Source organism: Rhodnius prolixus, unplaced genomic scaffold (assembly GCF_049639745.1).
Source record: "Rhodnius prolixus isolate KJV_2025 unplaced genomic scaffold, Rpr scaffold_1, whole genome shotgun sequence".
NCBI classification, from domain to species: domain Eukaryota; kingdom Metazoa; phylum Arthropoda; class Insecta; order Hemiptera; family Reduviidae; genus Rhodnius; species Rhodnius prolixus.
Genome location: NW_027411581.1, coordinates 65,327,269 through 65,342,213, shown reverse-complemented (window position 1 = coordinate 65,342,213; position 14,945 = coordinate 65,327,269). Strand labels below are relative to the sequence as shown.

Sequence of the window (14,945 nt, the reverse complement as noted above, 5' to 3'; positions counted from 1 at the left end):
ATTAACAATTAGTAGTTAATGGAGAATTCAGGTAATTTTTGCTACATTTAATTTGGTTCTCAATCCCTTAATGCTAACTTTCATCTAAATACTAGGCAAAATTAAATTACCTTTTCACGTCCTACTACTTCTGATCAGGACGAATTCTCCAATCCTTCTTCTGTAGCGTCGTACTACTCCAGTTTTTCAGATGAACAACATTAATTTATGACAAATCATGGTGTAGTGATTTAATAAAATTGTGTTTTTTTAATTGACTAATTTCTTTTTATCTGCATATATTTCTATTTTATTTTTATTTATTTTGATTTTCTTATCTTAAAGTAACTGCTAGGATTAATGGGGTTACACAGATTTGTATTTAGTAAATAACCTAAATAGTTAATTTTTCTATATTGTGCCTAACTCAGCTGTATTACTCAAAAACAATAAAATTTGATTTTGATTAATGGGGTTACACTGGGCTAATATATAATCAAATGTTGATATAGACATTCGAAAATACGCATGAAACTTGCCAGGATGCTCCCGAAGTTGTTGGTACAAGTGATGAAATTCACCAAGTTCATTTCTAAACTTATTTATGTCATGTACACTGCAGCTCCTACTACTAAGCTGCTGCAAATACCAAAGTTTCAACGAAGAATTTTCATATAAAAATAGTTCCTCCATCTTGTTTTGTCAAAAGGAGAACGCGACTAAGCTCGTCACTATGTGCATGCGAATCTTTGCTCGCTGCTCGTCGCTCTCTTTGATCTGAAGTAGCTATCATCGCCGCTTTGCCCGCCGCTCCACTATGTTTCCAGCCTTAAGGTGCTAGGTACTCTGTATGAATATCAGCCGCTTGGTTATCAGGCGATTTTGATCTTTGTTTATTAATTAATTTATAATGTTTTCCATTTTTTCGACTGTTTTTACAATACTTTTCCATCGCCGTTTGCTGGGTACATCTCTGCAATGGTTTCAAGAGTCATATTAGACTGCCATCCCAATCCACTCTGCCGCGACATAGCCTCTACGATCCTTCTATATCCTACCAAAAATTAAAACATATCCTACTCTAACTCTCTACACCCAGCTGCAGGTTTTTCCTCTCCGTTTCCCCAGCATTCCTATCCTGCTCATCTTAACCTTTCTCGTTCCTCACTTGATAAGAAGGTTGAAATATTATACAATTATATTTCTGTATTTATTTTATGTTTATAGAAATAAATATTTATTCATTCATTCATTCAAGAGTCATAGCTGGGAACTCGAGGTTAGAATCTTTACTTGTTTTGACTGGTCTTAAAAGCTTTAGATTAGATCATGTCTGTAACGAAGTTGCCCAAACCCATCTTGGGATAAGGTCTTGGTTCTTTAACTAAAGATCTATCCCTGAGCAAGCTATTTTTTTTTTTTTTTTTTGCAGACTCTACTTATGGACTGTTCTGCTTAATGTTAAACCCATCTTTGATCTCACCGGCCAACGCCATAGTTCTTGCTTGAGCTTCTCCACAGCTCAAAGGAAGAAAACCAAAAATCAAAATAAAAGCTCAGTCATAAAGTGGAAAAATAAATTAAAAATGTCCGTAAAACAATGGAAAATGTCAGCTGTTCGAATCAAAATAAACTGGATGGATTGATCCATATTTCATAAGTTTTAAATGCAAACCTTGAACTTTAAAAAAAAAGTGATCAAATAAAGTAATAAAAGTGATAAATGAGACGCCGACTTCTCATTACAACTAAATTTTTGAACGTAACGATTCACCAAAACGATTACCAACTACCAGTGTGCTACAGAGACGTGAAAGGAAGCATATTTATAATAAAGTAGTAATTACAGAATGAGGAGGGAAGGTTACAAGGGTCACCCATGTATAAGTGTACAAGGTTGTTAAGGTAAATATCAAGTAAGTTCGGCTTTTTTTTTTTATTATTATTATTGCTTTGCAGGTGTGTTAGAACCTTAGAAATTAGAAGTTGCAACATTGAAGATTCTTTAAGAATGAGAGTCAAAGATTGGCTAAACATAGATGACCTATAGCATGACAAATGTACAAATCAACGCCCAAAAAACCAATGAGTTAGAAAACGAAGCCAGCATACCAATAGATTGTCGATCTTATCAAACATCTAGATTACTATTTTTTCTTTTTATTTTGTTGCTACAACCTTGAGAGGACCTTGCTTAAGAGAAATAGTTTGAAAAGAGTCTCTCTCACTACGATTTGGAAGTAAGAGAAAGAAATAATACATGTTAACTAAGGCCAACTGAAATATTACAGAGCGTTAAGCTACATTACAAGATTTATGTAAGCTAAATAAAAAAATACAAAAGTAATGGATATAAAAAGTATAATATGGCGTAAAGAGCTTAACAATTTCGAAACACTCTGTAGGTTAAAAAACAAGGGTAAGTAATAGAACGGTGACAAAAAAAAATAATGTATGAAGAAATATATATTTCTGGAGATACAGATGTTTTATGCAAACGTGGAAAGTATTTATCAAAATTACTAACTAACCTATATATATATTTTTATTCTTCTTTGACTTATACTAATATCAAAGAATTTAGTAGAGTATAGATCTCAAAGTCTTCTGTGCAAAGCAAATACTTTTTTTTTTTTTCTTAATTTAAGGTGCGCCAATGTTTTGAAGTTACTGAGGGTCGCATGCAGCTTTTTTCAGTGTACAGCTGGTTTCCAGTTTGTGTTTACTCGTTAAAGGCAACACTGTCTTATCACCGATCAGTGAGCTGTAAGAGAAGCTCCTAGAAAGAGAAAAATCTAAGGGCCAACTGCGGGATTCGAACTCATGATCTCCCGTGTTGGAATCCAGTATTCGCTAACATCTCTACTAATCTTATCCCTTGAAACAAATTTTTTTATTCCAGACATTGCATAAAGTTGAACATTCAGAAAACAATTGCAAAGAGTTTAAATTTTATTACCATTAAATGAAAGGCATTTTTCTTCTTGATTTAGTTTTATAGCTGATCTTATTGGAATATACATGAATCTAGTGGGACACGCCATTATTGAGAAAAATTAAATCTTATTCAATCAAATGGCAAATTTAAACATAATTGGTGACCGCCTTTAGAATATTTTTGGCTTTTACAGTCTATTGTAGTAAGATATTTCAATACGTAATATTTCTGCATCGATTATTGTTTACCAAACGCCCATCATGATAACATTTTCTGTAAAATAAGTTTACTAACATGATATTAAGTAAATGAAAGAAAAGTACAAAACTAGCAAAATCTATCTCTTCAACTTAGTAGTTATTTCAAAAGAAAATTATCAAATATGATTTAATATAACCTTCATGGGCAAACCTACTAACTGCTGAGTATTGTATTCCTTCAAACTAACATGATACCACCCTTACAGAACTACATACTACTACAGGTTTATAACCTGATAGATTTATAATAAATCTATTTAAAATGCAATATCACTTTTTATCAACAAGAAGTAAAGAAAAGTGAACAACCTTAACCATTGTGAAGTATGAAATTCAATAGCTCACCTTGATTAGTTCGCACGATTACTATTTCATTGATTATATCTTCTAGTTCTTGTATTTCAATTCAACATAATGCTTTTACATTTAAAGAGATGGTTTATTATTCCATTATTGTACTTTAAGGTCAGCCAAGTGTTATATGTAAGAAAATCTATTCTGTTTAAGGTCAGAAGACATTTCAAAAGATCTATTGACTAAGGACATAAAGCCGCACTTTTACACTGAAATTACCCTTTTCAGGGTAAACTTCGCTCTCATCCGTTTTCAGTTTGCTCTGAAAAAAATTATACGATTAAAATTTATTGATCTACATTTATGTAATATAATATGATGCAAGATACTTACGAGACAATAGTGAGAGAAATTTTAGGAAAAAAACAGATCAAATGAAAGTGAAAATTGCACTGAGTAATGGTGGCGCTTTTAATTACGGAATTTTCTATAAACTCATAATTTTAACCAAATATCCTTTACAGTAGGTTATATGAATTGTTTGTTTATTCGCACGTCATGTATTCACTTATTGAACGTACTTATATTAAAGATTATTTATCTATCTAATATATAAGACACAATACTTAAGATATTTTAAAAAATCAAGCTGATAAAGAAAGAGAAAGTAAAAAAATTGTTTTGATTAGATGAAAAACTGTGTTGCTGAAGATTTTTAATTTAAAACATAATTTTTAAAGTTTTTTACTTCAAAATATTAGTGCTAGATAATTAGAAATATGTAAAAAAAAGTAATGTATTAACGAAAAAGTTATCATTACTACAACCATGGAAAGGATTGGCTGTGTGGTTAGCGAATACTGGATTCCAAAAAACGGAGATCACAGGTTCGAATCTAGCTGCTGGCCCCCCTTAGATTTTCTCTTACTGGGGATGGACAGTGTTGCTGCAACGCAAGAACTCTATAAGGAGACCGGCAATGCTCTGAAAAAAAAAACTGCAGGTGACAATAACCTCAGATGTTGACGCGCCTCTTAAAAATAAAAAAAAAATTACTTCAACCGATGAAAAATAAAAAAGAAAAGAAAGTTATTATGGGGGGGCTCCACCTTTTTATTATACGCTAAAAAATATTTAAAATTCTAAAAATACACGAATAATGGTCTTTTAATCGATGTATTGTTAATAAACATTTTATGTAATAACATATTGATTACAGGTGAACATTGTAGAAGCTGAATGGTAATTGGTAATAGGTGAGGTTAGCTTTGTAGAATAGAGAAGCTATCATTAACTAACTATAAGGCTCGTGACAAGAGAAATTGTATTTACAAACAGGTGATGATGTGAAAGTGCCGCCAGTTGTTATATATAGATATACAAATATGTAAGTACTAACACTGCCTCAATTATCTTATTATCACTACATACGCTCAGCTAATAATATAATTCTCTGCTTAAAATGGGAAATATAATTTCAACTTTTAGAAGATGAATTTTTATTGGGAAATGAATGTTTTGAATTGGATTGAGCCGGAAAAATTGTTTTCAAAACAAGTCAGTCCTTCGTCTCCTCTCCTTATGAACGTGTCGTGCATGAACGCGTTTACTCAATCATATAAAGAAAATAGCTGAAAACACTTTAACCGTTGGCTTCATCTGGCAGTAATGCCATTCGTCGCCGCTTGGATCATGTATAGCCTTGTTCGATAACCTTCTTGTATGTCTCAGCTCGATACAGTACAATATCTCGAAGATGCTCTACAAAGCTACCATTCAGAGGTCAGATTTCTGTGACGGCTCCAATCTTAAAAAGATATGCCAGTGTATAATAGTGTCCAGTGACAAAATTGGTCTTTGCTTGGTTAAATGATCGGCATTTCCGTTCGTTGGAATGTCCACATGTTCATGTATACCCATTGCCAGGGAAACCTTACAATCTTCTTCCCAAGGTTCCTGGAACTTATTTTATTTTATACTTATTTATTTTCTTGTGACATTTCACAACTGTCGGGTTCAGTAGACTGTGACGCTTTCAGCCCTGTATTTGCTCCTTTTTCAGCAAATAATCTTTCTACTGCCAATGCTATAGCGTCAATTTCTCTTTTAAAATAGTTTCAGTCTCTTTCCTATGTAAATTTATTTCTTGAACAATTCAGGAACTGACACCCACAGGAAAATCGACGAGAAAACTTAGGCCAAAATCGATCGGCCAGTAAACCAACTTCATAATATATATGTTTGTAATTTCTCTGACAAAATTTTTTGATATCAAGTACTCATCGGAAATATCCATTTCCTGAGGTTTTTGAGTCCCCCCTCCAAAATATAAAAATAAATAAATAAACTGGTTTTTAGTGTGTAACTCATAAACAAAACAAATGCAAACTGCAGAAAGCTCTTAAAATTCATGTGTGCTTGTTTTTATTGATTAACGCCCAACTACAAAATTGACGTTGAATTGGTTGAATTAAAAAAAAAAAAAAAAAAATCGCCTCAATATTATTATTTTTAAAAAACAAAGCATTTTGGTCTTCCTTGAACCATAGTTATATACGATGCTGTTAAAGAATACTGTTATATCTACGCGATGAATCTGTTATACAAGTATTAAGAGATGAATGGAAATTTACTACGTGTATTTTAATGCCAACTTTTCCTGGATTGAATAAATATCTGGAAATAAGAGATCCCAGCATGTGGTAACTAAATGTCAAGGATTGATTCAATCCATTTTTAAATTTCTTATCTGATGATGACTAATAATACACTGTTATAAATATTGTTCTTCTTTTTGTTTTAGCTTTGATGCTAACAGAAGATGCCACAATGTGATTTTAGTGAGTTCTGACGGAAATGTGATTTTACTGAATAGATTTTTCAATTTCCGGTAAAATTCTTTTTAAGGGGACTTAAAGGAAGCGTGGAGGTGGTCAGACATTACTCTAATGTGCCATTACTGTTCATTGTACTGGCTGCCTTTCTACATAATATCAGTAAGAATAAAATTTGAAAATTGAATTTCCAAACTTGACAAAAATTGGCCGTACGGAAACTTTACTGAAATTTTTTTTTAAGATTTTTCTCAAAAACGTCTTAAAAGACTTTATTAAAAAACTTTGTATAGTGATTGTAATAACATAATTCCATCACACTTACTGCAAACATTTGTCTTTTGTGTCAAATGTGTAGGGGGCCCCACCCTGCAAGAGTGGAGTAGATAAGTATAATAATCAAATAAATATAATTAATAATAATAATAATAAATGTAATCAATTTAAATCTGATTAAATAAGTAGATTGTTAGAACATTTTATTGTATGTAAAGAATCATTCCAGTATTAAGTTGGTAACTAGATAGATGTACGAGTAATACAGGAGAGACTACAAAGTGTATTAACTAGGCATTATTTTTTTATTAAAACCTAATAAACCAAGACCCTACAACTGCTTGCTGCAAAACCTTGTTTCCTTTAAGAAACAAATAAATAATAATAATAAAGTACTGAAAATATTTTCCTCAGAAATGTTTTTGACCGAACATTTGTGATAGATGGTGAATAGCATTCTTATAAAAGTTAAGAATTAAGAATGAATGAAACTTTTAGAAAATTAGTGATAGGATTTCATAAACAAAAACCTTCCCAGGGATAGTACGAATCGAAGAAACGTTTTTAAGGCGCTTAATAGTTGGCTAAGAGGTTAAGTTATTCAATACGTAATAGTCACGACTTTTATCATTCATAATTACTAGATTAAGAAGGCAGTAATGGTAAATCATAACTTTACTAAAGATCACATGTCACTTGGGTAAGAATTCTAATAGACATGAACTCATACTAGATGGGTTCATTGAGCAGAAAAATCTTCACAAATTTTAGTCGACCTGGAGGGTCCAGACTTTGCATCTGATCAAATTATTAATCATTATTAAAACTATTCGAGGTAAAAAAAGTTACAATGTTCATAAAAGAAGAATTACGTAAAATCCATGAGGCTCCATTATAACGCTAATCGACTTGGCTGTGGTAAAAAATTCACTTGTGGTTGACAAGTTCTATTTAAGAGTATCCAAGTTAGATTCAAATTTTCAAAAAAGATCCACAACTGGCATGTCATTTATTGGTGTTAAAATTACGGTGATCCAGTTAGGGTGATGACAGATGTGATGCAGTAAACAACTATTTTTACTAGCCAGTGGTTATTCTGAAAAAATGAATGCTTATTTTTTTTTTTTTTTTTTTCAGGCAAACGTCTAACTTCCAAATTTAAGTGTTGTGGACGGACATACTAGTCCCGGGGATAGTACACAGTACGTACAATATTTCTTAACTCAGCTTCCACGGTGCCTGATCAACATCAGAGAAAAGTCAAAAGCTGGCTCCATTGTCTATTCACCTACTTCTAATTTCTTAAATTTTGGAGTTCCAAAATTCCTATTAAATGGCTAATGCATCGGTTTTGGGGTCAATTAAAGGTTGCCAACCTTCGCAAACTTGCCGGCCTCTTCACTTTACTCGAAATCCCTTTATGACCACAGTTCCAATGTCTTATTTCGTTAATTCTTCTTCTTACAAGCTTTGATGAACGTTCCAAGCAATCTGACTGTCGTACAAAATTCTGTCCTCCTTATCCGTACATTCCATAATTATCCCTATCGAATGATAGGATAGAATTCTCCCTTCAAGACTCGCCAAGGACTTCTTTTTTAAATACATTAGCCGTGTAAACCTAGAAACTTACCTTCAATATCCACAATTCCTTTCAAAACACCAGCTCCTCCTGTACGCCCATGTAATAAATCAACGAAAGAAGTCGTATTAATTGTAAATTAGACTTTTTTTAAAAAAAAGTCCTTTTTTTTCTTTTAACCTAAGAACGTAACAAATAATTGATAGGATATCTCAATTCGATAACTACGTAAAGAACAGCAGACCTTGTCTTTCTTTCGACCAGTTGCACCAATGGCTTACTTTTCATTGTGGTCAAAAAACTCATTAAAGAATGGTAGAAATAAAAATCTTAGTTTTACTTAAAACGATAAAAATCAGCTGGTTCGCGAAGTAAATAAAACAAAAGAACTGGCTTCTTGAGGCAAAGAAGTTTTTTTAAAAATAAACTATGTTTATGTATAATATTTATAAATACACAGTTGAATGATTGGGTGGGGCAAAATATTTTGATTTTTAATTAATTTATTTATTTTTTAAGAAATTTATTTTAATTATAAACCATTGGTGAAGTGAAACCGGTCCATGGTCAGCGCCCTTGGGTGGGGTCAGCTAGGACGGTTCAAGGAGACCTACATTCTGCAAACAGAGATGGCGTCACTGAACCTGAAAACCTTGCATCTTCGCTGAGTCCTCTCTTAGTTGGGATATAATTAATTTAATTGGTTATAAATTGTAGAGTCAATAAATCTTTCAATTATAGAAGATGAATCGCCAAATAATTCTTGTATAAGGTTGAAGCTTTTAAAGCATACCAATGTCTAGAATATTTAGCTTTAAGGAATACATCGAACAGAAAAATCGTATCTTTTTTTTACTGAGTGACTATTCAGTAACCGCTCCAAGTTGTCGAAACTATAAGTAACAACAACACCGAATCTAAACCCTCCAATCCACAATCCTCCGCTATATCACCGTCTGTCCAGACTAAGTATCCAACTTTACTGACCTCAACATTCCTTTCGTCTTTATACTAGCCAAATCCTTCAACAAAAAAAAAATTCATTCCAGACTCCAAGCTCTCTGTAGCCCGGTCAGTGCTGATACTATCTTCTCATAATCTCTCTTTCTGGAAATCCACAACGATGCATTAATGCATCAATGGCTATACGACGACCTTGTATACTGTCTATTGGTATTCTTCATTAAGAATCGAAAAATTGTAATATTTCAATTTTAAAATGAGATCTCGAGAGTTAAGTGTAAACATATGTCAAGAATAAACGGAGTTTTGAAGAAACGTTATGAGTTTGGAAGTTGAAAACTATAGGAGACAGTCATGCGAGGTTCTATAGAGTTAGTGTCTTGGGTAAGAGAATTCAGGATTCTGAAGGCACCTCGCGCCTTATAAAGAGGAAGCAAGTTGAGTAAGGAAGAAAGGAACCGGTGGCTGTGGAAACCGTCTTGTGTTACGTACATCCCCAATCTTACTAAGCCTAAGACTTTACTGTAATAATTTGGCAGCCAAAGAGTAACATGTAGACATGAATAATGGCTTACTCATCTAAATGATGGGTAAGCTGCATTCGACAAAAAAATGCTAGAACAAAATAAATATCTAAGAGGTGGTATTTCTACCGGCTAAGATTTTGAGGTAAACGATCCTTAATAGCATCTCAACTTCGAGTTACTTCTATCACAGGATGGAGTTTCACGAATTTTTTTTAATTATGGAGATATTTGAAAACTTTTGTTCCCACTCAATGGAAGATTAAAACAGAAATATGCGATAAAAGTTGCGACAAATTTGACGCCTTCTCTGAGTGCAATAAATAAAAGTTTCGCATTTGTGTTGTTCAAAAAAACCAAAAACTAAAAAAAAAATTGGTAGAACTTTCATTAATTTAAAAAAAAAGAAGAAGTTAATTTCCGTTCTAATGAATTAAGTAACTAAATACTGTTTCATGTCTCTAATTAGATTTCATTAAACAAACGCTTATTAAAACAAATTGTCACGCGATAAGCAATTATACAATGGGAAAAAATGCCACGATACTGTTTGCAAACTATTGCCCGTTCACAGAACTTTCATTCATGATAATTGAGGAAGGAAATTCTTCTACTCAATTGTACGGTGTTTGAAACAGGAAATACTAGAATTATATTTACATTAAACAGGGATTTAAAAAAAAATTTGTGTGAACACGAACACGATTTTGTAAAATTACAGTTTCTTGAGTTCTGATTTATTTTCATTTTCTTTAATCTCTGATTTCTATTTTTAACATTTAATTCTTCTCCCCTCCATAATGTTTTAAAACACTTTTCTAAGAAAAATTCCAGTACATACGAAATTGAAGAAAATTCGTAGGAGGCATTTTCAAAGAAATTCAAAACAACAGACAAGTCAATGCAGTTAAACTCTCACTTCTAGTTTGGTTGATTTCGTCCAAATGCTTGTTACCAGCTCTCATTGTAGCACTGATTCGAAATATGTATCAAATTGGTTATTTTTGCTATTTTCCGCTATTGAGGTGTTGCAGATCATAGCCCAATAGACCAATTTGTATGGACTTCGAGCTGAAAATGGATACTCTAAAATTTACTTGCATCACAATAGCTACTTTTTTACTAGTACGGTGAGTGAATATAAAAAAATACCTGCTACCTTTCCATCTACATTGGACAAATGATCACTACAACTGATGGTTAGTTAAGGCAATAAATGAATTCGAAAACTCTATCTAAGGTACCATAAGAAAAAATAACGTCAGAAATCTATGACCCTTTAAAGCAATCTAAAAATTATTTTGATTCCTAGGCGAAGCATATCTTTTCTTTTATTTTTTTTTAAGCATTTTTAAATGAAACTTACTCTCTTTACCAAAGCGGTCCGTCCATGGAGTGGGAATTCCTACAAAAATAAATACAATGCTAAACAAACACGATATTCAACTCAAAAACAAAAAAATTATTATGATGGATGAAGTATGATTGTAAAATGAAAAATTTGAATATTTGGAAATTGTAATAGAATGCTAAAATTGTTTTTAATTTGATACTTATAAATTAAAAAAAAAAATTTATTAAATTCATATGACAAAAGTAACAGAGAGGCAGGTTATGTTCTGCTTATTTTTCGATCCAAATAAATAAATCATGTTATCCATAATATTGTTGAAGTTTGTGATTCAAACAAATTGGTGATTTTTAATGATTATTTTCTAAAATGACATTTATTTCTTTAGAAAACTAAGAGAAAGCAACATGTAATATGATATTAAAATTTGCCTAGGGGACGAAACATTACTACAAAAACAACTTATAAAGAAGAAAGTTTTTTTTTAAATAATTAAGCAAAGATTAAAGGTAATATGTAGTATTATTTTTAGGCTTTCAGTTTGTGAATATTTAATAAAATGTTAAGAATGAGCAACAGTTTTCTGAGCAAATTAAATTTTCTCCTCCCCCCCTTTAAAAAAAAAGTAGCCTTAATCGAATTTTCATGGAGGAAAAACTGCCATTAAAGACAATCAAAGGAGCCGTGTTTTGAGTAAACGTCGAGTTTTTTGCCAGAGTGTTTAGTAAAGACCACATTTTGAGTTCGAGGTCTTCAAAGCTGATGTTTCAGGCTTCAAAATCGATATTTCAGGTGATAATTTGATGTGATTACAATACTTTTCTTACCAGTTACTATGGAAACTAATAATCCAGTTAAATCAAGAGGAGCGTGTGTTGATATAGTAAATATTACCTATGAATAGAATACTCTGTCTATAGTATAATTTATTTTTTACTATTTTTTTTTTTTTCAATTTAAGTTAAAAAATATGATCTAAGCTTTTTGAATGAATATTAAATTGAATATTACTATTTGTTGTATTCAAGCTGGTCACAATATTAATCAATTAAAAAATAATATTATTATAAAACATTAACGTAGAATTTGAAGAGATTTGTTCACTTTGGGGAAAACTTAAAGAGTAAGTACTTAACACAAATAAACTTTTAACAGTCAGTGGCGCAACCTTTGAAATAACCTATACATTCAGTGCAGAAGACAGACCCAAACTTTGAAAGAATCTAAACAGCACAGAAGACCTACCAACCTTAACATTGTAAAACAAAATAAGTACAAGTATTGAAAATTTCCTAGTCCCAAGATCTAAAGCTTGGCAAAAAGAAGAAATAGGCCGATATTCGTAATAATCTTTCTTTTTATAGAACTTGAAAAAAATCTCTTATTATACTGAGAATATATTTGGAAATTGCCCAACTATAATTTTAGGTTATACTATACTAAGGGCAGATTTTGATTCTCTCTAAAGAGTTATTCAATGTAATGCGCAGTTTTATAATCGAAATAATGTTAGTGAGAATAAAATAGTTCTTAATTTTTTTTGGTTTTAGTTTGTAAAAAAAACTAATGGTTAACTTTGAGAAATGTAGTTAATGTGTTCGTACGAAATTTTTTTTCTTTAACATTAAAACTGTCCGGTAGGACAGTTGTATAAGGGTTGACCATCAAAAACTACACGAAAAAGCGTAATGTTGAAAAACACCCAACTTTGACAATTTTTTTCTCTTTTTACTATAAAAGATAAAATCCCCAAATTTTCTTTAAAATAAAGGGCAAACCCTCCTTTATAACTGTAATTTTTTTGCAACAACCCAGATTAAGTAGATTTTGAGAAAAAAGTTGCCGAAAATGACCAAAAACGGCTTTTTCAGAAAATGTTCTTGTTCTTCTTCTTCTTGTTGTTGTTGTTACCTTTTTTGTAAACAACGTAGCGCCTAAACGCGCCGACCGATTTTTGAGAATGAGGAGTCATACGATTCGGAATTTTATGTAGATGTGCCTTTTGGGGGTCTCGACGCTGTACATCGAATGGGGTAGGAGTTAGCCCCATATATGTGAGGTCCCTTCTCAAAATTATTATTACTAATAACTCTGTAAATGTTTACCCGATTTTGATAAAATTTGGCAGGATGAAAGATTTAGAGCACTCCTACGTAACATTTAAACGACGTTCTGCTCTTACCCTTATTAGGGGGAAGTATGTAATCGTTTCAAATGATCGACGCATGAACTAATTTTCATGAATAATAAAGCGTCATTCGAATCTATATCTTGTACAGATTTGCATTTTAGAAGTCTCGACGTTGTGCCACTTCAGTAGGGGAGGAAGGGGTAGAGAGGTTAGACTTTCTTTAATACTATTTTTACTAATATTTCTTTTACGCTTAGTCCGATTTTGATAAAATTAAGCACGAAGAAATTGTTAAAGCTTTCTTATGTGACTTTAAAGCGCCATCATGCTCTTACACCTAATAAGAGGAAGTGCTGCAATCGTTAAAATTATTGACGAGTGAACCGATCAATTTACATGAATGAATTGACATTACGAATGGGAATTTTATGTGGATATAGCTTTTGTGGATCTTAATATTCAATATTGATCAATAATTAATCAATATTCATCGCCCGATTTTGATTAAATTTGGCAAAAAGAAGGTTTCAACTTTTACTGCATTACATTAAAATACTCTTACAGCTACTAAAGAGAAGTATTGCAATTGTGCGTATTTGAAGTATAATTTCTCTTTCTTTTTAGGGAGAAGTAATGCAATCGCCGTGAATTTTTCTTACTCCTTTTAAAAGGAAGTACTGTAATCGCAGTTTAATTTTGTTATTAACGTACAAATACCTTCCTATTTTATTCCAAACGTTTTCCCAATTTTTTTTTTTTCTTTTGCTTCTTTGGGGACCGCAACTCTAAGATTAAATTCTTTTTAAATAATTCTTAATTCTTTTAAAAGAACTCTCCAGTGGTTACTTAACACCGTATCAGGTTATAATGGAAGTATTGCTTATTCCAAATGTTAAGAATATCTGTTAAGCAGATATGTAACTTTGCAGAATAGACAAAATAATTAGAAAATAAACTAAACGGCCCAAATTGTTTTTATAATAAATATCTTTTGTAAAATGTTAATGGTAATAACTTGTAAAGTGTTTCGATTTCATTCATTTAATTGGATATTTACACTAATTCTGTACTTACATAATTAGATACATAGACAATTTTTTTTTTTCTAAATTTTGTAAATACTGAGACATTCCTTGGATATACATAAATTTGTTTATCAAACAAATTACTGCTACAAACTCCAATCGGAATGTATGTCCATATGTTATGTAAATTACAAAATCTAATAACCAATCATTATGTGCTTGAATGTTAATTATATTATCTCCATTTATTATGTAATATTGACTATTTTTACTAAACTCCATTCAAAAAATTCAAGATTTGTGTTTTTTTTAATTATTTTATTTCAAAACTAATTGCTTTTTTCGAATCACTGTTACCTTTAACTTCTTTTTTTTTTAGCAACTTGTATAATTAGATATCATTTAAATCAGAAAATTTTAATCTTCAAACTTCTATTCATTCCCACAATTCCATCAAAAAGTAATAATTATAATATTTTCTAAGTTTCATCGTCTGTGTAAGAATTATTTTTTGAATATTTAAATCTAATACCTTTAGCTATATTCTAAATTATTCTGCAGAAATGACCATACTGTAATTCAGGAACTGATAATTCAAATTTGATACTTCACTTTGAATACCACCTCAATAAAATTTTGATCACAATTTGTCAACTAGTCTAGTATTAACAGGAATTAAATATATAACCACTTTTACACAGAACACAGAATTAAAACTACAAAAAAAAATAAAAGACATCTACAGAAAGTGAAATTCTAGAATGGAACTGTTTTATAATTTTTGAAGG

At 31.4% G+C, this 14,945-nt stretch overlaps 1 protein-coding gene and 2 long non-coding RNA genes across 14 annotated transcripts in view; 1 reads left to right on the top strand and 2 right to left on the bottom strand.

Annotated features, from left to right (window-relative positions):
* The window catches only part of LOC141446148 (C-type lectin mosGCTL-7-like), an 82,998-nt gene that overhangs the window by 62,876 nt on the left and 5,177 nt on the right, over nucleotides 1-14,945 (bottom strand). The window contains exon 2 of one of the 3 annotated variants that reach the window (XM_074112609.1): nucleotides 11,017-11,055. The exons of the other annotated variants lie outside the window; for them this stretch is intronic. Within the exon in view, the coding sequence (XP_073968710.1) occupies nucleotides 11,017-11,055 (39 nt within the window). The remainder of the gene's footprint in view (nucleotides 1-11,016; nucleotides 11,056-14,945) is intronic. 3 annotated transcript variants of the gene reach the window in all.
* The window catches only part of LOC141446155 (uncharacterized), a 33,865-nt gene that overhangs the window by 14,177 nt on the left and 4,743 nt on the right, over nucleotides 1-14,945 (top strand). For 3 of the 10 annotated variants that reach the window (XR_012453549.1, XR_012453547.1, XR_012453550.1), the window contains exons 2-5: nucleotides 1,412-1,884; nucleotides 4,691-4,858; nucleotides 6,275-6,467; nucleotides 7,719-11,510. This is a non-coding gene — a long non-coding RNA (uncharacterized lncRNA). Of the gene's footprint in view, nucleotides 1-1,411; nucleotides 1,896-1,938; nucleotides 4,859-6,274; nucleotides 6,468-7,718; nucleotides 11,511-14,945 lie in introns of those variants that run through there. The other 7 variants (XR_012453544.1, XR_012453543.1, XR_012453552.1 and 4 more) reach the window with 6 other exon arrangements.
* Nucleotides 2,428-4,003, bottom strand: LOC141446154 (uncharacterized). Its single transcript, XR_012453542.1, has 4 exons — nucleotides 3,865-4,003; nucleotides 3,523-3,793; nucleotides 2,939-3,190; nucleotides 2,428-2,856 (listed from the first exon to the last, which is right to left on the bottom strand). It is a non-coding gene; the product is annotated as an uncharacterized lncRNA (long non-coding RNA).